Consider the following 24,675-nt stretch of genomic DNA (forward strand, 5'->3'; position numbering starts at 1 on the left):
CGTGATATACACTTTCTATATTTTACGAATATGAAAACATGCAGTGAAATGGATGAATAACATAAACGGTAACAATTTTGATTCACTAGATGTGCATATCGACAATCTATGTCCCTTCAGTGATGCTCGAGGCCAAAATATTTGAATTCCAAAATCTAATACGAATGTTGAAAAGCGGATCAAACTAAAAAAAGACTTAAAGTATAGCCAAATCCAGACAAGGAATCAGAACTGTTTTGAAATTGCCTTAAACATCAAAATAGCAATGATCTAATTTTCTTATGAAATTAATAAAATGGTTAATATCTATCAATCAATTAAAAACAATTCATGATCTTTTCTTATTACTAAAATTTCAATAATAACACACACAAAAAACGACAATGCTTATAAGAATATTCATCAGAGAATATTTACCTTTTTTCTACTTTGATTCGAGTGTTACTGGTGAGTCTTTTGAAGACGAAACGCGCGTCTGGCGAAAAAAAAGTTAAAGCCTAGTATCTATGACGAGGGCTTTTACTTATTCCTCATTTTGATTCGGTGTGCAAAAGATCCATCTTATCTCATCAGAAATTTTTTAATCAATCAGCTCTGCATGTATGTCTGAACATGTACATAAAACGTGAACATATACTCATTGAATATTGTGAGTATTACGAGTGATTTCAATGAATTTAGGCTATCTATTTATACATGCATATCAAATCGCTAAATTTACATCCGTTGGTTTTCATTCAAATATCTAATAAATATATTAAAGCGCAAGCAATATGTATGAATTACCGTATCACATCATATGTAATATCTACAATTGATTATCAACCAATTGGTACCCGAGATGTTTCGTCGATGTGTTCATGAACAGTGAGTCACGGCAAAAGTTGAGGGTAATTCTTAAAACTTTTGAATGAAATTGACTTGCCAAAAATAATTTGTTAAGGCCATATGAAATATTTTTGTAGCTTAGTAGTTATGCTTTTATAGTTACTTGGTTTCAGTCGATATCTTTTTATTAAGATTGTTTGGGCAACAAAAAAAAAATACATTTAATTTTCCATCAGTTTAAAAAAAAAAATATTATAACCTGAGTTAGGATAACTTGATGACAGTTGTATTTCGAATGTCCGTTTTTGTTCTACGCTATTTTCATGCACATCCTTATATAAAAAAAAGACAAGCATACATTAGATATATGTAGTTACATTACCTCGAGGTTTGACTCGGTTAGAGAAATATAGTCAACACGAATTATCCCACTCGGTAGTAACACACATACTAACAAGAGTGCATGTTTGACTGTATGGGATGTATAGTAATGCAGCCACGTCCGTTCGGAATGGAGACGTCACATCTGATGTCTCGTGCAAGGAGATTGATAAATACCTCGCTCTCTGCACGTTAAACATATTTGTGTAAATTGTTCTAAACATTATGTATGAATGTTTTAATTGTTAAAAATAACCGACCTTATTTACAATGATCAGTCGGTCGTGTAATGTGTAATTTGAATATCTCCTCTTTTTACTCGACCCCACACCGGTATTACAAAAACCTTTTCAATAAAATAATCCTTCGGTAAGATGCAAATAAAAAATATTTTTGTAGATTGAGGTATATTTCAAAGGGAATTCTTCATGGGATGACAAAATGTGAAAATGTGTGCGCTCAATCCTACCATAAAAATTTGTTAACTTTGGTTTTTTTTTGAGCGGATTATGTTAAGTTTTCATAACTGGTATCCAATTCTTTTGTTTATTAGACAATAAACACGTTTGACCTAAATACTAACTTTTGCATTAGTGTAACATCACAACATCACATGTAAAACAATTAGTACTAAGCACACACACAGCTTACAAATAGACTAAAGACACAAAGTGTCGATCTAAGAGTAAACGCAGTTATCAAAAGGTGTTAAAAGTCCAATTTCAACCATCAAAAAGATCAAGTTTTACTAGACTAAAAACAATTTTACATCTCTATCAATTTTCATAATTCGGAACAGGCGCACTGTTTGGACTTCTTTTTCAAGCTTCGTGTCATGGAAATAACATATACGTTACATATGATGTCACATAATGCCTTGATATATAACATAATTAATTTATTATAGCCCATGCAACCAAGTTGCGGAGGGTATAAAGTTTGAACCAGTTCGGCCGTCCTGCAGTCTATGATTCATCGGTGCGTCATCACTTTGTTGTTGCGAGGATAGCGTCTTCTTTTTTGTCGGATATCTTTAAATAAGGTCGAAGGTTTCCCCTTATAGAATCATTTGATGAGCTCAATAATCAGAAGAAATAATAAATGGGGGACATTCTGTGGAAACGGGGCGTGTTAGAATGTTACATATGAACTCTTGTTGGCAGGTTAGTATCTTCATTTAATTTCTGATCCACTTCATTTGTATGAAGATTTTCTCTCATAAAAACCATGGATGCGTTAGATTATCAGATATATCTGAAATGTGGGATCGGAATTTTTTTTGGGAGGGAGACTTGTAAAAGTACCAAAAATTCATTCTTGTCGTCAAGATAGCACTTTTATTTTAATGAGAATCATTTCTAGTGTCTATGAAGATCTTTACTCATCAAAACCTCTAATGAGTTCGATAAAGAGAAACATTTGAAATGGGGACCATTTTTTATTGAGGTAAAAAATATATCACTGTTACGTCGTAACTCTTGAATTAGGCCTTCGTTGCTCATGGAAATTTCTGTAAAGAAACTAACTATGGTAGCAGTTCGATGTGATTTCTCCTCCTTTATGTTGGACGGTAAGACAAAAAGATCACCAGGTGGTACTTTTACAAACATTCTTCAGACTTGCTATCTGAAATTCAGTTTGCTATTTGTCATGGATATTTTAAGGAAAATTACTTTTGTTTTAGGGAGTTAAAAAATACATCCCTCTTTTCAGTCAAATGTTATTAAAATAAATTATTATACCTCAGTAAACAAGTGTTATATCATTCCACAGACTATTTGCCGGTCAATAGTTTCAATGACTAATACCCCGGTCAATAGTTTTATAAACATATTTCCCAGACTTTTTCATTTTTGTTTTTCATTGGACAACAATGACTATTCTGCTTGGATTTGTGCGCTTGGCAACGTTAAACTCTGAAATATCGTAAACGGTATAATCTGTATGTGTCTGTCGTCGTTATTTCAAATTGAAATATTACTTACCAGAAGCAAGTAAAAAAGAAAAAGAAAATCTACGCGAATTTAAGAACTAAAACATATCCGAAATGTAAGGTATTGGTGTGTCGTCGTCTTCATAATCTGTGATTACTTAATTGTACGGTAAATTTTAGCTAGCGTTTATTATATGCACGGGAATTTTTACACAAGGATTTCTGGTCTTGATTACAGTAAATAAAAATATTTACAATTACCACACGGGCAAAACAAACTTTATAGTTCATCTTGTGCATGTTTATGTGACTATTTGTTTTTTCCAGGTGGTGTATGTAGAAATATTTACAAATACCACACGGGCAAAAAAAAACCTGGTGGTGTATGTAGACTTTTTAGAAAGTTGTTTTGTTCGGTATAACAAAACACTTAATGACTGGTTATGAATGTAATATCAAGTTTGTTGTCCCTTTGATACTAACTATTGCCCTCGGGCAAAAGTTGGTATCTCAGAGACAACAAACTTGATATTACCCTGATAACCAGTCAATAGGTGTATACTAATAATAGTACTCATCAATCAACCGATTCGTTAACATGGACATTTTTACCTTGTTCGTTTTTCTGGGCTATCATACAGTATACGAAAAGATAACGTGTGCCCGCTGTCATTTCATCTTCGAATATTCAAAAAAGAAATCAAACAAAAGAGATTCAGCATTCAAATGAAAAGCAATAATGAAAACATGAACATCGTTATAAATTTATAATTTACGACTTATGTGCATTGTATGCTTCAAATATAAAAAAAAATATATATTCATAGATTTTACGAATATCTTTCAAGAGTATTATGGTATTAATGTCGTCATAAAGGTGTTCACGGAAATGTTATATGCAAGCTTAATGCTTACTCATGTTTGATTAAATAGTTAATAATGTTTGTATTAAAGAAAAGAAAATGCATCTTTTGTTAACGGGAAGTAAAAAAAAAACCCATATATACAAGGTGTTAAGTATATATGTATATGATTATTAATAAATTCAATGTACATACTTCCAACAGAATAACGAAAATGAATATATTATTTTCAGATATTATTGTAATGTGTTGTACAGTCTGGTCCTGTTGGATAGTAGTTAAGGCGTACAATGGGGATGAATATCTGTATTGTTTTTAGTTTATTCATTGTTTTTACAACTCTTGTGGAAAACACAGAAGGTAAGACCAAAGAAATAAAAGTCAATATTTTAGACAAGCTAAAATAAAATGCGAATTCGGTCAGTTCATGTTGTCAAGCTCACTTATTCTATCTTTCGTAGAATTTTAAGTAGAATGACAATTTTTTTAGAATCTATATTATCGATACGAGGTGCGCTACTATCAAATTATTATCAGATGTATTATCAGCCCAAGGTTCAATATCAGAAATCTTTCTATCATATGCCTCATCAGAGGAGAAAAACAACAGTATAATATATTTTTATATTGACGTTAATAAAAAATCAACAAAACATAATGAACACTGATGGTGGATATTGCAGAAGAAATACAGACAAGAACCATTCTTAAAGCTTTAAAAAAAGCATTTATTGTATCATTTGTTTTGCATTTTACAAAATATATTTTCCTGTTTCCTAATTTTTGTTTTGTATCCTACTTTGTTATGTTTTTACTGAAAACGTACCATAGTGGTGTATTTTCTGAAATTTGCCGAGTGACGTCGAAATGCCATGCGGTAACGTTACGGAAAGGCATGGCGATAATAACCGGAAGCAGTATATGATAATCTGATATTATCACCTATCGAAACCGGTGCAAAATCAATACTAATGATATTGATGAGCTCGGATTAGTAACTAGTAAAATGTATCCGGTTTCGATATTCATTGTATGTAAGCAGTAACGATATGATACTGTCGTATTATTCGAAGTAAATGTCACTAGAAAATTGTGTATAATAGAAAAAGAAAGGATATGGGGTATACATCCATGACAAAAAATCAGTACAGGCACAGCAAAAAACACACAAAAAGCAAAGGAACAGTGCTTTTATTGCTGTTCTTCAACTCAAAGTCACAGTGAGACCTTCAAAACGGAGAAAAAAACTCTGATCTCACTGCAAGTTTAAGACGCTCCTAACACCGAGCGGAATTCTTTGCAAAAATAATTTGGATAGACTTTGTAAGATTTAACACCACCAAATCGGGCCCGGCCAAACAGAACATACTGGAAAGTAGTACAGGTTTAAAACAAAATATTTCCTACGCATAGGTGTGAATATAAAACTATGTAGAATATATTTTAGTAATTAAGGTATCAGATGAAAGGAGAAGGACTGGTGATCCTTGTAGAACACATATTGACTGATAATTTTGAATAATACAAACATGTATGAATGAATTCTTGAATTGAGGGCATATATTGCCTGTTTCTCAGATATGAAGCACCTGGTTTGGTGTATCTAAAATTCCGGTAACCAGTACGGTCTGATGTGTAAATTACGGTATATTGGAGATTTCCAATAAAATGACATACTTACGTAACTCGACGTACGGACCTAATGGGACTGGTTATTGCCAACATTGAATTTGATTAAATACGTCGCTCAAGTTTAAACAAAGTATTCCAAGACTTTTAAAATCACACACTGGAATTTTCGTCCATATAAAATAATTTTATCATGACGAAAAATGATAGAAATCTTGCATTTTTATTTATCACGTAGTTTTCCAGATTCCCTCCTTTATTTTCTCTTACATAAGATCACGTATAAACACACGTATCCCATACCTATCATACGTACGATTTGAGTTATCTTTCATGGTTTTGATAATGACAATTATTTTTCAATATACTTTGCAGATGAACGCCCCATTATACTTTTTTCTGTCTTTCTTTATAGTTATCTATCTTTTTATTATATTTGTTGCGGGGAAAATATTGAGAAGGGTATTTTTCTGACAACTTCAGAAATATCGAAACCAGAGTTTGTCAGAATCTGTCTCTATAAAAATTGAAAATTGAGATAAAACTGTATCGCTCCCATTTAATTTAAAAACAAAAGAATTTTTCATTTATTATAAAATGTATTGATAAAAACATCCCTATACATGTTGTTTTTTAGAATTAATGTGTGTTCGATTAGGGATTGTTCTGTATTTTATTTGTTTAACAGGGAATGCTATCGGAGTCCAATTTAAAATACAAAAGACATTTCCAGGATTTTTTTTTATATCCCTTGAGGTAAATTAACTTATAGTAATTTATCCATTTTATTGATTAACAATTAAAGGGGGTCACCGAATTCATTTTACTGAATACATCATTAACGGAAATGTGTAAGGTAAGTATCATAATATAATAAGATCCGTTGCCAGATGCGGATCCAGGATTTTGAAAGGGAGGGGGTATATGGAACGTTAGTAATGGAACAAAAAATAGAAGTATTAATTGAATGTAGGGGCATATATATAAGTGTTTGTTGCATATGTATTTTACTGCATATATAGGCATATAGGACGAGAAGATGAATATGAACCAGACTTTGTATTATACCACAGGAAGACATGTCATCCTACCCGTACACATGATTTTGACCCCGGACCGACCAATCTTCGCTCTAACTCCTAAATATTGCGTGCTTGTCAGAGAGGCAGCCAGTTTTTGATTTGAAACGGTCGAGGATCGAGTCCAAAACTTCCCGCACTCGAACAGTGGTGTAGCTTTCATTGACGCAATGAGGCAACCGCCTCACCAACTTTTTAACCATTAAAATAGAGAGATGAAGAGAATTATATACCATGTACGCCATAGTATAAAGTATACTGAGTGACGACGGTTCAAAACGTTGACTACTTTACTCTTTACTCACTCATTCCTCATTATTAACGCCTTGAAAACTTTCTTTCATAAAATGAACAAGGTAGATGCAAATATCATTTTTATGTAACAGACAAAGTATACCTCGCAAAAAACTGATTCAAACAAGAGGTCATAACTGTGAAACTGATATGATGCTTGATTTTTTTTGACAACGAACTTGTTAATTTTGGTGGACAAAGTTTTCAACAGACACTTGGCATTCCTACATTTTATGTAGTACTATTCTACCTTAGTTAATATAAGCAAGACTTTATAGTTCACCCAGTTATTATCATCCATACATTTTGACAAAAGCTAAACGTATAAAGTTAAAAGACATAGTGCATGGATCTTAAACTTAATATCTCCAAATCTGTACAAAAGCATTTTAGAGGAGGTCATACATATAATTCTGTCAATAATTTTTGTTTTGATCTGGACCTGTCTGTAACTAAATACTGAGAATTGAACATGTATCCAGCAAATCCGGATTTTTCATAGACAGGATCTTTTTGTCAGTGTGTGACCTATCAAGAGTATGATCACCTACACCTTTTTTGCGATTCATATTTTCAATTAACCGTCCACTCCCTATTGGCATTGACGTCTTTTAACCAAGGTGAGGCTTTGACTGCCAAGATTCAAATCATTTGCCTCACCAGAAATAAAATTCAAGTTACACTATTGTCGATTGAGTGATAGTTGGTTGCTTAACGTCCAGTAGTAAATATTTCATGCATTATTAACGTGTAGAGAGCGTGGCATTATCTCTTCAAGAGGCATCGGATTTAACGTCCCCACTCTGACCGGACGGGACTGCGTACTTGTACATCCCGCACAACCAAACGGACTCCCCCATTTGGCAATGGTTTAACTGTCGATCGGAACAAGACCAAAAGTGACCATATTTCTATTCCCCCGATCACATTTGAGGGGTTACTGTTGAGGCGAGCGCGCGACCAAAGAGATAGTTATGGATATGGAAGATACACATATACATAAACGTGTATTAATCAAAACATTTGCAACAATAATGTGTGGCCTTAAGACACCGTGCCCCTTCACATGATCATATGTCCATGTTCAGTGCACCACTTAATCTGGGTCAAACTTGGTATATAATTTTAAACGTTTTACATTTTGAACAGAACGGAAGAACGGACGGATGCACAAACCAGTAAATATAACATCCCCTTGCTATCATAAGTTGGTCATAAAACTAAAATGATCTTCCTACTTAACAAAACTTCAATCAAATATTCCGTGCATGCCCGTTTTTCAAACGTATTTGTATAAGTTAAACGCCAAACATTTTAGAAAAAAAAAACAATTTAAGAGCAATGACGTTAGATTACGAATACGTTTGTACGGGGACTTAATAGAATCCATGCATCATTATAATTAAAGACAAGATATATAAAAAAATAACTAATTCAGTAAAGTGTAATCATAATTTATTTTTTCTTGAAGATGCGTCCTCATAAATTCCATTGGATAAAATTCTACGGAAAGGTGACAAAGTATTATCAGAAAGATGCATCAGTGATCTGAGTTACCTTTGACAAAAGTATCTTGAAATAAATTACTAGTATAGAAGTATGATAAAACAAAAAAAGAAGAATCAAGTCGTGTACACCTTTTACATTCCGGCGTGTTTGAAACTCTTGTTTTAATCTTATAACGTTTAAATCAAAAATTAGAATATGATCTCGCTTCAGATTCTATTATTTTTATTTTTTCAAACTTAATTTTGATTTAGTAGCTTTAAGAATTCATCGTTTGAGAGAATATAAATAACACATAGCTGAGAGGGTGATAGAGCAGATTGTTACCCCGAGAAAACATTGTCAACTGAGGTGAAGCCAAGGTTGACAATGTCTTTTCGAGGGGTAACAATCTGCTCTGTCACCCTCTCAGATATGTGATATTTAATTTATTATACTGAATGTTCTGTTATTACTGTCGATTAAGTTTCAAATTCAAAGTAATAAACTATGACGTCTTGTACATAACAACCATCCGTATTTAATAAAGCGCACAATTGATCAAGCGTCTCCGTGAAGGGTAATAGAGTTTTGTCATAGGATAGAGTCGTATTTAATAAAGCGCACACTTGATCAAGCGTCTCCGTGAAGGGTAATAGTGAATTTACCATAGAATAGAGTAAATTGTCTCCCTCGTATTAGCCAATCAAAATCTGGCATTTTGACATGAAGTATAATAAATAAATATATGGGTCAAGTGAAATGACGAAGTAATAATCGGTGCATTTGATTACCGGTAACTGACTTAACTATTCCCTTTAAAGGTTGTTGTCAATGAAATCATCCCGAATTTAATAACAAAGTATGTAAAGAATTAAAATGTAGTTTGTGCTAATTTCTAAATAGCATATACTCCAACAAAGTATGTGTATTTAACGAGTCAAAAATCATGCAGTCTATGCTCCCCTCCGTCATCCTTCAATGCAATGGCCGAGATACGGTCAGATAGGTTGGTTATGTCGAGTAATGTCATTTTATTGAAAATCTCTATTAGAGATTTTCAATAAAATGACATACGTACGTAACTCGACGTACGGACCTAATGGGACTGGTTATTGGCAACCATTGAATTTGATTAAATACGTCTCTCAAGCTCAAACAAAGTATTCTAAAACTTTTAAAATCATACACTGGAATGTTCTTCCAAAGTAATAATTTTTGACATGATAAAAAATGATAGATATCATGCATTTTTATTTATCACGGAGTTATCCATATTCCCGCCTTAATTTTCACTGACATAAGATCACGTTTAAACACACGTATCCCCTACCTATCAAACGATCGATTTGAGTTATCTTTCATATATGACAGTTATTTTTCAATATACTTAGCAGGAAATGTAAAAATCAGTGTTTGTCAGAATATCGCTCCTAAATAAAATAAAATATTAATTTCTAAATAAAAGTACTTGCCATTTATTATAAAATTTATAGATAAACAATTCTGTTTATAGGTTGTATTGTAAAAGGTGTGCTCGATTAAAGATGGTTGTGTGTTGTTTTTGTTAATGGGAATGCTATATGAGTCCAAATACAAAAGACATTTCCAGGCAAAATATTTAATATCTCTTGAAGTACATTAACCTTCCCCCTAAATCCGCCTTAGTATGCGCTATGGAGTCCAAACAGCACGCTTGTTTCCCTTTTCTATGTATTATTCACAATCCAGTGCAGAAGATCAAGATTTTCCGCAACGCTAAAATATAAGTATTATCACGATGTAGGACCATATATATAAGTGTTCATTGCATATGTTGTTTTACTATGTATATTCAGGACGAGAAGACGAATCCAGCAATAAAAGACGAGAGATAAAGATACGACTATCTTTTTTAAGGCACAGACAAAAAAAAATTAATCAAACAAGAGGTCATAACTGTGAAACTGACATGATGCTTGATTTTTTCTTGACAACGAACTTGTTACTTTTGGTGGACGTAGTTTTCAACAGACACTTGGCTTTCCCATAGAACAAACAGCGGTCCTCTTCCTACTGTCATGTACTTTGATTAGAATAAGCAAAACTTCATAGTTCACATAGTTATTTTAATCCATGCATTTTATTATCAGCACCTAAACGTATAAAGTTAAAAGACATGGTGGATCTTAAACTTTAATATCACCAATCTGTACAAAAGCATTTTAGAGGAGGTCATATATTTACTCTTTACATGACCCTTTTCAACAGTATAACCAATGACGAAAAATGTGGTCCGTTTTGTCGTCTGGGATGTATAAATACACAGCCACGTCCAGTTGGAATGGAGACGTTCAATTAAATGATGGGAAAGTGAAATAATTAGCTCTACAGAACAAATATCACAGGGAACCATAGGGGCCTGTTACAGACAAAATGTCTGCCCATATCTAACATGCTCCCATTTTCCAGTTGCAGTTGTAATTCATGCTCTTATTATGGTCAACCCAGTCTACATATCTATTGGATTATTGTTTTTAAATGTCCTGAATATGCATGCAGCTTTTGTCATTTGATGTCAGGCAACAACAATCAATCAAACCTAATTAAAATTCGATTTTTTTGCATTTGTAAATGCTGCAAACTATTTTGCGATTCTGATTTGCCATTAACCGTTCACTCCCTATGGGCATAATGCATTGCGATCTTTTAACCAAGTTGAGGCTTAGACAGCCAAGATTCAAATCTTTTGCCTCACTGGAAATACAATTAAAGTTACGCTACTTTTAATTTTTAAAGTTTTATGTTTGGAATGGGATGGATAAACGGACGGACGGGCAGACCAGAAAGTATAATATTCCCTTGCTATCATAATAAAAATATGGAGATGAGGTATGATTGCCAATGAGAAAACTATCCACCAAAATTCAAATAAGGTGGATGTAAGCAATTATAGGCAACCGTACGGCCTTCAACTTTGAGAAAAACCCATACCGTACAGTCGGCCATAAAAGGCCCCGACATGAAAAATATGAAACAATTTAAATGAGAAAACTAACGGCCTAATTTATAACAAAACAATTAACGAAAAACAAATATGACAGACATGAACCAACAACAACCACTGAACTACAGGCTCCTGACTTGGGACAGGCACACAAAGAATGTGGCGGGGTTAAACATGTTTGTGAGCGCTCTACCCTCCCCCTAACCTGGGACAGTGGTGTAACAGCACAACATAAGAACAAACTATAAAAATCGTTTGAAAAAAGCTTAATAAACACAGACCGGACGTGGCAGGGTATTTATCCATCCCTCATCCCTAACAACAAAAAGGACACTAAGTACAGATCTGAGAGTACTCGCAGCTAGTTCAAAGCCAATAACAACTAAAAAAATGTATCTAAAACTAAAATAGCAATCAGTACACACCCAACATCCACCGGATTTAGTGTAAAGACGTCATTAATCGTCAGAGAAAAACATGACCTTGTCATAAGTTGGTCATAAAACTAAAAGCATCATCCTACTGAACTAAACTGCAATCAAATATGCCATACATGTCCGTTTTCCATACGTATTTGTATAAGTTAAACGTCAAACATTTCATAAAAACAAGTTGTGATTAATGACGTTAAGGTCAACATGGTCAAGGAACAGTAAATGTTTAAAGAATATTCAGACTATAAAAGAAATAAAAGCGATTTTCAGTTATAGTTCAAGGAGCCACAGTTATATGCAAAACTTTACCGAAATCTGTGACATAGCCTATTTACATTAACTTGACCTTAATTAAATTACGCATACATTTGTACAGACTCTGCCTAAAAGCGATGCATCATTATAATTGAAGACAAGTAAAAAACAACTGATTTAGTGAAGTGTATTGACTTTTTTATTGACGATACACCCTCATAAATTCCATTTTATAAAATTATACGGAAAAATGACAAAGTACTATCAGATAGATGCATCAGTGATCTGAGTTTTTACTTCTGACAAAAGTATCTTAATAGAAATTATAGACGTGTGCTAAAAAGAAGTAAGTCGTGTACACCTTTTATATTCCGGCGTGTTTGAAACTCCTGTTTCAACCTTATAATATATAAATCAAAATTGAGAATATCATCTCTCTTCAGATTTCATTATTTTCATTTTTTCAATGTTAATTTTGATTTAGTAGTTTTAAGAATTCACCCTTTGAGAAATAAATATACGGGTCAGGTGAAATGACGAAGGAGTGATCGGTGCGTTTGATTACCGGTGACTGAATTAATTATTTCCTTAAAAGGTTCTTGTCAATAAAATCATTCCGAATTTTTAAAAAAAAATATGTAAAGAATTAAAATAGCAGGGTTAATTTTTAATTACCATCTTTTTCAGCAAAATATGTGTATTTAACGAGCTAAAAATTAATGTAGTATATGCTCCCCTCCGTCATGCATCAATGCAATAGCCCGAGATACGTTCAGATAGGTCGGTTATGTCGAGTAATGTCATTCTATTGGAAATCTCTATTGATCCCGCCCCTATGATATGTTCGGAAGCAAAAAATTTAACGAGGATAGGAATGAGGGCCAGGATTAGGTGGTGTGCGTCTTATTAAAATTTTAGTACACAAACTTGTCTAAAATTGAGAGAATGATGTGGAACACATAGAAGTTATCTCAAGAATAAATACATCATAACTTTAAAAATACAGAAGAGCATACATATCAAGCACAGGGAAACTTTCTACGGCCCCCATACAGCATGAGAGACAAACTTCGTTAATATAATAGAAAAACAAAGGATATGGGGTGAGTTCTCTTCATATGAGCACAAGAACAATCGACATGGTTATCAGAGGCTTAACACTAGTACCAAATGAAATACCAAATGTCATCGTATCAAGAAACAAAAGGCATTTTATTTTTTAAATCTGGTTTCCCTAACAGTTGAAAAACCATTACTTTAAAGAAACAACAAATGTCTCTAATGTCTCTTCCAATAGATAGATCTACAAATGAGACAAAACAAATAATTACGGTTGAGGTACATATAGCCCGACGTGATACAGTCATAATTGTACATATGTTATCTGTAGATTACAATGCTATTATCGGTACCTGCACTCCAAGACAAAAATAATAATTTTTTGCACACACATTAGTCGACAGTTATAACAATAAATCGACGTCAGATAATGATTTATATATATATATCTATAAAAAGCACCAAGCAGCAAATTTAATATGTACCGGATCGTCTAGAATAGACGATACTGTGCAGATAAGGAAAAAAATATATAAGTCTAAAGATATGTACAACGGTACTATTATAAGATGGTAATATACGAAGATGTTGTTATAAATCGTGTTGACAAATATTTCGGCATAACAAATAGCCTTCGTCAGTGTCATTCAGTGTCAATGACACTGACGAAGGCTATTTGTTTAGCCGAAATATTTGTCAACACGATAATTATGATAATTATCACCATTTCTTTTATATACAGATATCAATATAATACAATATTGCAATTTCTTATTTTTTTATATAATAAAGGTAAAAGAGTCGCAATATGTCAAGGAGAGAGACAAACAATACGTTGTAAGCAAAGTAATCGACGTCTTCAAATTACGAGTGCAACATACGGACTACGTAGAACCAGGAATAAATGTCGTAATGCCAATATAGCTGTTTCGTGGTGTGGTCAAACGAATAATGTCCGGAAACAAGTTATCAAAATGTGCCAAGGCAAACAAGAGTGCAAACTATTCTCTTCGAACAGAGTATTCAAAGACCCCTGTCCAGGAACCTCCGTTATATTAACGGTAATATTCAGATGTGTAAGAGGTAAGATAGATTTGGTTACTTCTAACGTTGATATTGTTAAATGGTAGGTGTTGTTGTCATCCTTGAAAGTTTAATGTGCTGAGTGGTTAGTCCTAAGTATTTATATACATGTAGTATCAATTCGAAATGTTGCAACTTATACTTAAACAAAGAGTAAATCTTCTACTTGTGGATACTGAATTGAGCAACTTTTTATTTGTTTTGTTTGAACTCTTGAATGATTCTATTGGTTGGGTTTTTTCAATATTGTTTATATGCTTTTGAATTTTACTTTTGAAAAGAAGTACATTTTTCACCTAATGAATTTTAAGGTAAAAATCATACGAATGCAGTGCATTTAATTGTTATTTAGATTTATAAGGATTATCATTCGAAATTTTGTAAATTACTTGGAAAAGAAAACAAAATGAGGTGGAGATGGAAGGATTTGTTATATGACAGTACACGTACAATCAGCAATGACAAAACAAAATATCATTGAATTATTATCTGGGGGCACATCAGCCCAACTGTCATTTCGTCGGAACTGACATGATTTATAAAATATGGTTGAGATATTCCCTGTTGAGAATTAATGAATTATTAAGAAACTAAGGATCCAATTCCCTCGGGCAAAGTTGACCTATGATGAATTTATTCAATTTTTATGGTCTATTTTTGGTCATATTGTTCCTATGTTTCTACGTATTTTTACATCTCTTGCGTTTCAATGTTTCGGATGAAGATTTCCCAATAAAAGTAAATCCAGAAAAGCACGTATAGTGTTATTTTCATTTTAAAGATTCAATGCTTTTGTTGCTTTTCTTTACCCTCGACAAATATTTGTTTTTCAATAACCGACCTTGTTGAACATTTTAGATTTTTTTTCAAAGGGAAACAACACCAAGGTTTGGACAAACTGTATTCCTGCCTTTACGAACCTAATGGAAAGAACATGTTTCAATAGTTTAGCAATGAAATGTTATGAATTTTCGTTGCGTAATCACATATCTAGCAATTCTTTTTTAACGTATATGTTTAATCTAATTACGAAATAAGAATTATTGTCAAATCCCACACAATACACCATCGTCTTTTCTATTGCATTGTTTCGACAGGGATACAGTTTGTTCTACCCATTTGTTATTTCCCTAAAGAAATGTATTTTTATAAACTGAAAACAAAGTCGATATATGACAATTTGACTACTGAAAAGTCTTCAATTATCAACTTAATAACTCTAAGTTTATAGTCCGACTAAGACGGCTCCGAGCTTGACATTTATCTTGATCGTTAGTCCAAGATATGTCTTTGATAGCACTAATAGTACACAAAAACAATGCCATGAGATATTTGTTTCTTTTTTCTCGTTGAGAGTACCTATAACCTCACAGTGTCATCGGTTTTGAAAACTGAAAATTTAATATGAAAACGGAAATCTAGAAACGAAATCATATATATACTAATGAAACCACCCTCGGTTTTTGATGGGGTTCATGTTGCTTAGTATTAATAAATAAATAAATAAATGAATAATCTTTATTTCAAGAGGATAATCCCATTAGTTAAAACTAATCTTCCTGAGAGTCCTCAAAATAATAATAACATATTTATAAGTTCATACAATATTATAATGACATACTATACACAATATACAATTGTATCTAGATAATAATGAAAAAGCATATTAATTTGCACAATTGATGAAAAATTTGCAACATTTTGTTTTAAAAGATACAAGTGTATTACTCATTTTTATTTCATTTGGTAAACTGTTCCATATTTGAGAACCAGAATATGTAAATGTTTTCTTCAAAAAGTTTGTTTTTGGCTTTTGAAGATTTAATAGTTTTAAATCAGCTGAACGTAAATTATAATTTTGATTACCAGTAAAATGAAAGTTTTCTTGTAAATAGTTAGGAACCGTATTTAGTTTTCTATGTTGTGTTTGTATACTAGTGTTTGTCTTTTGGTCTTTTTCTCTTTTATTTTTATATATGTATACACTTCGTCTCAAATTTAGCCCAACAATGTTAGATCTGCAAATTTGTGTTAGCAAATTTTTATTCTTCTCAGCGGGAATCGAACCCTTACATCTTAAACATCGTGGCAACACTGCCTGCACTGTGTCTAGCGCCCTAGACCAATCGATCAACTAGGCTATCAAAATTTATTCGTTAGTCGAATAATGCCTTTCTTCGTCGGCGTTATGTAGGATTGTAACACAGTACATGATTATAATGGCAAAGATCTTATCAAATACTTAACTTATATCATTTTTGAAATTTTAGAATTATATAAGCGTTGTTTTGGTTTATAATTGTATAACTGTAAAGATTGTTATGCCAACGGTTAAATCAGAATAGATTGAAATGATTCATTTTACATCATCATAATCATACTGATGAAGGATATCTGTTATCCGAAATATTAATTGATACTTACATTTAATGTTTCCTTTTTTTATTTGGTGTTATTTTGTACACTTTTTATGCTTATATATACCTAAGAATGTAACTTTAACACTCTAATGAGTGCAGGCATTGGGCGAATGACATTGCAATGTAATGCATTATATTACAATTACTTTGACAAAACCATGCATTAAATTACAATTACAATTACATGCAATTATCAAAGTAATGCATTAAATAACAATTACTTTTGCTAAGTTATGCATTGAATTACACATTACATTTGTAAATTTTATTATCAAGTGAAAAGAAAAACCAAACATTTTGAAAAACAACATGAAGTAACAAAAGATTCTAGTTTATGCAGTAACTGTTCCATGTATTAAATTTAAGTATACATGTAAAAATTCTATTCAATACAACTATTACATTTTAACATCATAAGGGTTTCGAAGGTTTCATCCTTCATGCACATTTTATGTTTCAAGGTATACATCTCTGTGATTTCTCTAAAAAAATTTACAGAGATGAAGTTTAATACTTATTTGAACTTGATGTTAACTTTAATTTTATAAATATACATTTGTTTTTATAATTTCAATCAAAATATTTACTAAGAATTTCTCTCCTAATTATGTAATAAACATACAGCTTAATCTATGCCCAAGTGTCAAAATGGTGAAAAGTTTGATTGTAAAACAAACTAATTAGTGTTTTATGGTTATTTAATCATGACAAGGTATTCATTGATCTTTTGACAACTATGGAACGCTTTTACAGTAATGCTTTTCAAATATCAATCTTTTTATGCAGGAAAATGTATGAAATTAAATAAAATTAAAAAAAAAGAACTCAATCTGATATACAGTGTTGTGTTATTCATTTAGAATTGTAATTTGGTAATTCTAGTATTTATACCAATTTTTTTCAAGTTCTACCTTGGACAAGGCTTTATCTCCAAATTCCCTCTAGTGATTTATGCAAAGTGTGAAAAATAAATAGAAAATAGAAAATCAATATTCAAATGATTATGTTCTTAGTTCATCAAGAAATTCAAAATTCTGCTCTAGCTAAATCTCCAACAATCTGTTAAAGATATATAGTATTTGAAAAAAGTAATGCAATGTAATGCATGAAATTACACAACTTTTTGCTGAAGTAATGCATTAAATTACAATTACAAATTATAATGCAAAAAAATTGCTGAATTACACATTACATGCAGTTACTTGGGAAAATGTAATGCATTACCATGCATTACAATTACAAATTTGCATTAACCCATGCCTGAATGAGTGTAATAAAAAAGTTGTTATATTTTATACATTCATGCAATATTTCGCTTAACAAATGAGCTTCATTAGGCGCGTGCAGCCATCCATGTAAAATCGAATGTTGTTAAGAAATTGTTGCAGCTTATCGTACATGTCCTTTACATATATTTTTACAGCTTATTGTACATTGCGTTTAATAGATAAAAAAGTTAGTTAAACAGAATGAAATTCAAGATTTATTCTCCTTTTGGTTTTGACAAAACTGTTTTTTTTTCTCTCTCTTTTATTCAGTTCATCTGGTTCAAGAGTACGTAGCTGATGCAACCTTAATATCTCTCTCTCTTTTCTACTTTAAGTGTCCCAATTTTTTATTATATATACTACTAAAGGAAAAGACCGATTCAATTAAGCCGCAACTCCTCTGAAACCATACAAAGTCGAAAATAATTGTGATATGACGTACAAATGTTGTCGAATCGTGTTTTCTACGCTTTCGCGCATTCTCAGTCGACTTTTATTTTATTTTTCATCCGATTTAGATGGGATTTTTTCCATTGTGTTACTCATTTTGATCCCTTTCGGTAATGTCAAAAAAATTTTGTTCTTCCCTCGCCGGGATTCGAACTCATGCTATTGAGATATCGAGTTCGAATCCCGGCGAGGGAAGTAAAAAAAATTTGCTTCCGCAAATTTGCATATTTAACATTGTTGTGCTGATATTTGAAGTAATTATATGAATATAATATGTGTTTTCAGCCGTGTATCACCTTCACTGGTGATCCAGTGATGGATCTGTCGTAGAGTTGTCACTTGTATGGACGTACTTATAATATATATTGTATATATATCTTGTAGCGTGCAATAAAAATAGATTCCAGTGTGTCAGTAATCTTAAATGCATACCGAAATCAAAACGTTGTGATGGGAAGGAAGACTGCAAAGATGGTAGCGATGAAGAAAATTGTAAGTCTTATCATTGTCTGATCGTATTTTGGATGTCGTTCGTAAAACTACTGAACAATTTGTAGGCTATTATTTCCTAAATTCGCAAATCATCCGATCAGACCTATTTTTTAAAATATTTTTTTGATATGACACATTGATGGAAATGTTAAAAATCACCTTATCTAATCGAAATACTCCAAGTTCAAAAGTAACGACAGGGCGACATATAGCAAATATAAGGAATTGAATAGATAGGCAAGTAATGAAAAAGAATGGACAAACAGTCACAATTTTTGTTATAGTGATTAAAACCTAAATGTTGCTATTGCCTCCATCATGTGATATTAAATGACAAAATTAAAACAACAGAATGTTTAAGATTCAAAAACCTGTAAATTGCCTTTATAAACAGGTATATAGGATTGCCAAGACAGTTGCAAAGATTAAAAAATGCAGTTGATTTGAATAAATTGGCAGATTATCTTAAGACATATAGTGTTTAATCTGTTATTTTTTACGCAGATAGAGATTTTTATATTTCATTTTCTCGTAGATTCAAAATTTTATATCAAAAATCTATTTTGCTGTGGAGTTAGAAAATGACATTAGTAACTTCGTTTTTAGATAAATCTTATTTCCTTAAAATATTCAATTAAAGGTACTCACTCAACTTTTAATTCAAAATTATTTCATATAATTTTCTTTCTTTTTTCTAAACATATACGGTTTTTATCTTGGTAATCCCTTGCACACAACGAGTTTTTCATATCCTGTAGATTAACAATATGGTAAACAACACATACCTAATTTTTAATAGAGCATTACAAATAATACGTTCTGCGAAAGTAGGAAAATATTCAATCATCATTTTAGAACCCTGACCAACTGCAAATTTGAGGGATGCATTACACATTTTATTCTGCGTTCAGTAAGCTTATAAAATAATACCACCACTTGCAAGTTATACTGACTAGTATTGATTTAGATTGACCAGCAAACTACATCGAAATAAAATAAAACTCCTTATAGGTGGTACTGTCCAATGTAAATCAAGTGAGTTTAAATGCAAGAATGGTAAAAAATGCATTCCTCTAGCAAAGAAGTGTGACGGAGCTAAAGATTGTTCCGATAACAGTGACGAATTAGACCCTAGCTGTAAGTATCATATAATTTAAGCAAGTGTTATTGAAATAATGGAACTGCACAATATTTACTGTCAAGGTAACATAATAAGACTTTATGTGTAATTCTAGAAATTTGTTTATTGCCTCAATTGTTATCAACTACCTGGAAAAAAACAAGAATTCTAAAGTTTCCATTAGTTTTAATTGTAAAACTTTTTCATATTCTAAGTATATATTTTATAATGTTTGGAATTTAAGATAACTGTCGGTAGACTTTAAATGAGACCTTTCAGAGAGCCCAAACATTAACTATGTACATTAAAAACTTACTGGGTGAAATCAAAGATATCAATAGCAGTGATATTGTAGTCAACTACTTGAACTACTACATCCAAGGAATGCGTTACACTTGAAACAGCTATAACCTTCTTTTGGAGTGCTGAGACGATAATAATCAACTAGTGGACTATGTGTTGTATATGGTAAATCATGTACACCTCCAAATTACATACAGTTGAAAGTTACTTATATTTGACAGTAAAATTGTTATTTAATTATTGCAATATTGGCTACTTTTAAACACAACCAAAACATGTTTTGCTATTGTTATTGATATGTGGAATTGTGAAAAGTTATTAGAATCTTTTGTCAAATTAAAGTCCTACTGTTAGACTAACTGAATTCAAAAAGATGTAAATAATATACTAGTCAACAAAAGAAACGATACAAGGCAATGTAGTTTCCATATATGATGAAATTGGATACACTGTACCAAGGTAAATAATTGCCCAATTGGTCTAATATGGTGTTATTTTCTTATCAACACCATTGATTTAAGGCAAATACGCAATTTTTTTTTTGCATTTTTGTTATTTCAATAATTGTATTTTCACTCAATAATTCAAAAATCGATATTAGAACTTAAAACTTTAAACTTAAACATGGTCTGCTTAAAATTTTGAATGCATTTGCAGGTATTTGAAAATTTAATTCTCATCTTCGAAATTAAGTGCCGACTTTTGTCATCATTTGCCGCAAAAAGAATTTGACCCCTGTGTTCAATAACACGATATTTTCTCACTTTCCAATTTGGTCAGATTCTTTTAATCATATGCATTTGCTTTGCAATGTTTTGCATTGGATAATTTAACAGTTTTTCCTATTTATTATATTTTATGATAAATTGACGTTCAAACTTGTGTATCGTTAAATTTGTTGACTAGTAATTAATATGTTATATATTCAGGTCCTCTGAAATGTAAAACCAATCAGTTTAAATGTAATAATGGTAGGAAATGTATCCCTAACAGTAGAAAATGCGATGGAAATAGGGACTGTTCCGATGGAAGTGATGAGGCAAGCGCCATTTGTAAAAGTAAGCTATCATTGAATAATTAAGAATAAAAAAGTCTCGTACTACAAAATATTAACGATTGTAAAGGGGCATTAGATGTCAAATTCATGTTCAACGATTCGACTCAAATTCTCATATATGATTTATAACATACTAAAACGTATATCAAACTTACAAAAAGTCTAAAATTAACAATTAACAATGCATGCACTCGATACTTTGTATCAGCATTTCGTGTGTATTTTAGTCTAGATGCCATCTGATTAACCATCGAGGTGACCTCTGAAGACTGTCGACGGTCATATAACCCGATATAGACATAAATATACATATAGGAATCTGATGTTCAGTAGTTGTCGTTTGTTGATGTGGTTCATAAGTGTTTCTCGTTTGTCGTTTTTTATATAGAATAGAACGTTGGTTTTCCCGTTTGAATGGTTTACACTAGTAATTTTCAGGGTCCTTTATAGCTTGCTGTTCGGTGTGAGCCAAGGCTCCGTGTTGAAGACCGTACTTTGACCTATAATGGTTTACTTTTTTAAATTTTTACTTGGATGTAGAGTTGTCTCATTGGCACTCACACCACATCTTCTTATATATATATAAATAGATAACGAACACGTGCAACTGGATTTTCTAGGTCTGTTTGATTTCATACGCCTAGTTCGTGCGTAACCCATCTCTAGCTAAGGGGTTAAATAGAAGGTCACATGAATACGGTTTCAATGAGATCAAATTATTCACTTGCAAGTGAATAATTAATCAGCGATGTTTCTTAGCTCATTTTGACAAAATTGAACTAAACTGGCTGCTAAAAGCGAATATTTATTTCACTATTTCACTTTCATTAATGATTGAACCAGAAAAAATCATATTCTATTTTTTTTTTATATCTCGTAACTAATGCCCCTTTAAATCAATGATAACTTAACTTTTTTTATTTTTTATTTAATTTTTACATTGTGATATAATTGGAGGATACCTTATTCTTATAGACTTTTGCATCCCTTCATGTAGAAATATTTCACAAGCAAGCCCTGTCTTGGTAACTATTGAACTTTATACCAATAAGGAATAAACATTTCTGTTATTAAGTTGAAAAGAATCATCTTACCGGGTATTATTACTTCTGTTGATTTCTGAGTAAGATGATTTACAATTCTAAATTTCAAATAGTCTCAGTTTACAGCTATATTACTTGTCTATCATATACACCAACACATTTTTTATTCATTTTTCATCCAAGTTTTACAAGGCTTGGTCAGTTTAGACTTGACATGCCATAAAACATTTTTTATATGAATAAAAGGAAAAACAATAAATTTTAGAATCAGCAAAATTGATACCGTTAACGTTATTACACTCCAATTTAAGGTGAATCTATCTAGTTAAAAAAATATTCAGCCTTGAGAAATATAAACTTCACATTATACAATGTTATCAATAGTGATAGGCATGTCCTCATAAGTATCATAGTCATATTTATGTGACTTGATCATAGTTATTTCTCTCCAACTATTGCAGTTAATTCACAATCATGACCGAATTCTCATTTGTTTCATTAAAACAAAGTGTTCAACTGGTCAAAAAATGTTCAAACTGCTGTAGAATACCACATACAAATTATCAATTTTAGAAGTGTAAAGTGAAAAAAGAAAGTATACTTACAATCTTATCAAACGTTATTCCCACTAGTGTTTACTTCTATATTACTGCTTATGATTACAACTAAAATTTACTATAAGTCAGTTTAAATGTATTTTTTACATTTTACAGGGTGTCTTTAAATTAAAAAAATCTCGAATGCCTAGCGAAATATATAAGTAATATACCACATACAATACGAATTTCGGTTATATTCCAATATCCGGATGTATAACAGACATGTCCATGGAGTAAAATAATAATCGATTCACATAAACCAAAACATAGTGAGAACAGGTGCGGTAGTATATCCTGTCATAAATTCAACATCCAAAATTGGAATTCAATTCCTTTTATTTAATCGATGTAAAGACAGTTGCTCCCCTGTTTAAAAAATACAAAGCTTTTCAGTATTCGTTTATGAAATTTACAAAAGATGCTGAAATGTCATTTTTAGTTCACGTTTTTTTTATAATTCTTGTATTTTTTATCTGAAAAGTAGATTACTCGAAGAACTTTTGCATATAAACCAGTGTTGAAAAGTTTCCTTTGGCAGGGATTTATTTTTAAATGTCAATCAAATAAATTTTCTTTCAAATATTTTTTGAAAAAAGCATGCTAATTTTGAATATCTATTTTTGCTTTACTACTTCTCTGTGCTTTTTCCTACATATCAATAAAGAAATCACCAAATGCCTACTACAGAGTTGTTGTGCTTTGCAATTTTCAAGGACACAACTATAACACAGAATTTAAGGTGAAACTTGTTTTTGAACTCGACAAAGATATAGTCAATTTCAAATATTTTATATAAATTAAGTAATGTAAACTATTAAATGAGGAGACATCATTTTGTGTGTCGCTTCTCTTCTTTCCACAATAAATTAGTCATCATGCTTCTGTGTCCTAAAGGTACCATGCATAGTCCCATTTGTCATCCTCACTTATGGCTATTCCATTTGGGTTATTTTGGAAGCAAAACAAAAATAAAGGCGTCCGAATATTGTTTCCGTCATCGGACGGACTTTTAAGTCATAGACAAGACTTCCATTTAGGACTGTTTAAAATTACACAGAATTTTGGTAAATTAACAAACATCAAAATAAGTCAAACATTCCATAGATTTGTTTTCATATTCACATGGCCTGGTTCGTTATATTCGTTAATTTCATCCCTTTCTTACGCCCGGGATAAAATTCCAATGTAACGACCCAGGCCATGTGAAAATTTTCAACAAATCTATGGATTGCATGAATTATCTCTTAAATAAAAACATTATTATATATACCGGTTCCAGGGGTCCCAAGAAATCGGATTTTTATCGCTTCCAGGGACCGAAGGAATGTTTGATACCGGTTCCTGTAGCTCAGGTACCCAAAACATTGTATGTAATCAAGTTAGGAATTAAGGGTTGTTTGTAAATTTACCAAAACTCTGTGTAATCTTAAACACATAAAATCTTTTACAAAAATTCATCCTGCAACAGTTTACATACTTGCAAACACGCTCTAAATGCCCGCGATTTCGCGGGTGTGTTCTAGTGAAATTGAAAACTGGATGTCAAATTTCACATTCCACATTTCAAATGTGTATCATAAAATCATTGGTACCGCTTGTATGACGAAATTGTGT

The 24,675-nt window shown here is 31.8% G+C and overlaps 1 protein-coding gene across 1 annotated transcript in view; it reads left to right on the forward strand.

Annotated features, from left to right (window-relative positions):
• Positions 1-4,247: 4,247 nt before the first annotated feature.
• Positions 4,248-24,675, forward strand: part of LOC127738095 (transmembrane protease serine 6-like) — a 43,833-nt gene continuing 23,405 nt past the window's right edge. The window contains exons 1-5 of the mRNA XM_052249197.1: positions 4,248-4,365; positions 14,019-14,309; positions 18,832-18,939; positions 19,951-20,076; positions 21,292-21,420. Of these exons, the coding sequence (XP_052105157.1) occupies positions 4,296-4,365; positions 14,019-14,309; positions 18,832-18,939; positions 19,951-20,076; positions 21,292-21,420 (724 nt within the window). The 5' untranslated portion in view covers positions 4,248-4,295. The remainder of the gene's footprint in view (positions 4,366-14,018; positions 14,310-18,831; positions 18,940-19,950; positions 20,077-21,291; positions 21,421-24,675) is intronic.

The sequence above is a fragment of the Mytilus californianus genome, unplaced genomic scaffold, assembly GCF_021869535.1.
Source record: "Mytilus californianus isolate M0D057914Y unplaced genomic scaffold, xbMytCali1.0.p SCAF_4, whole genome shotgun sequence".
In the NCBI taxonomy this organism is placed as follows: domain Eukaryota; kingdom Metazoa; phylum Mollusca; class Bivalvia; order Mytilida; family Mytilidae; genus Mytilus; species Mytilus californianus.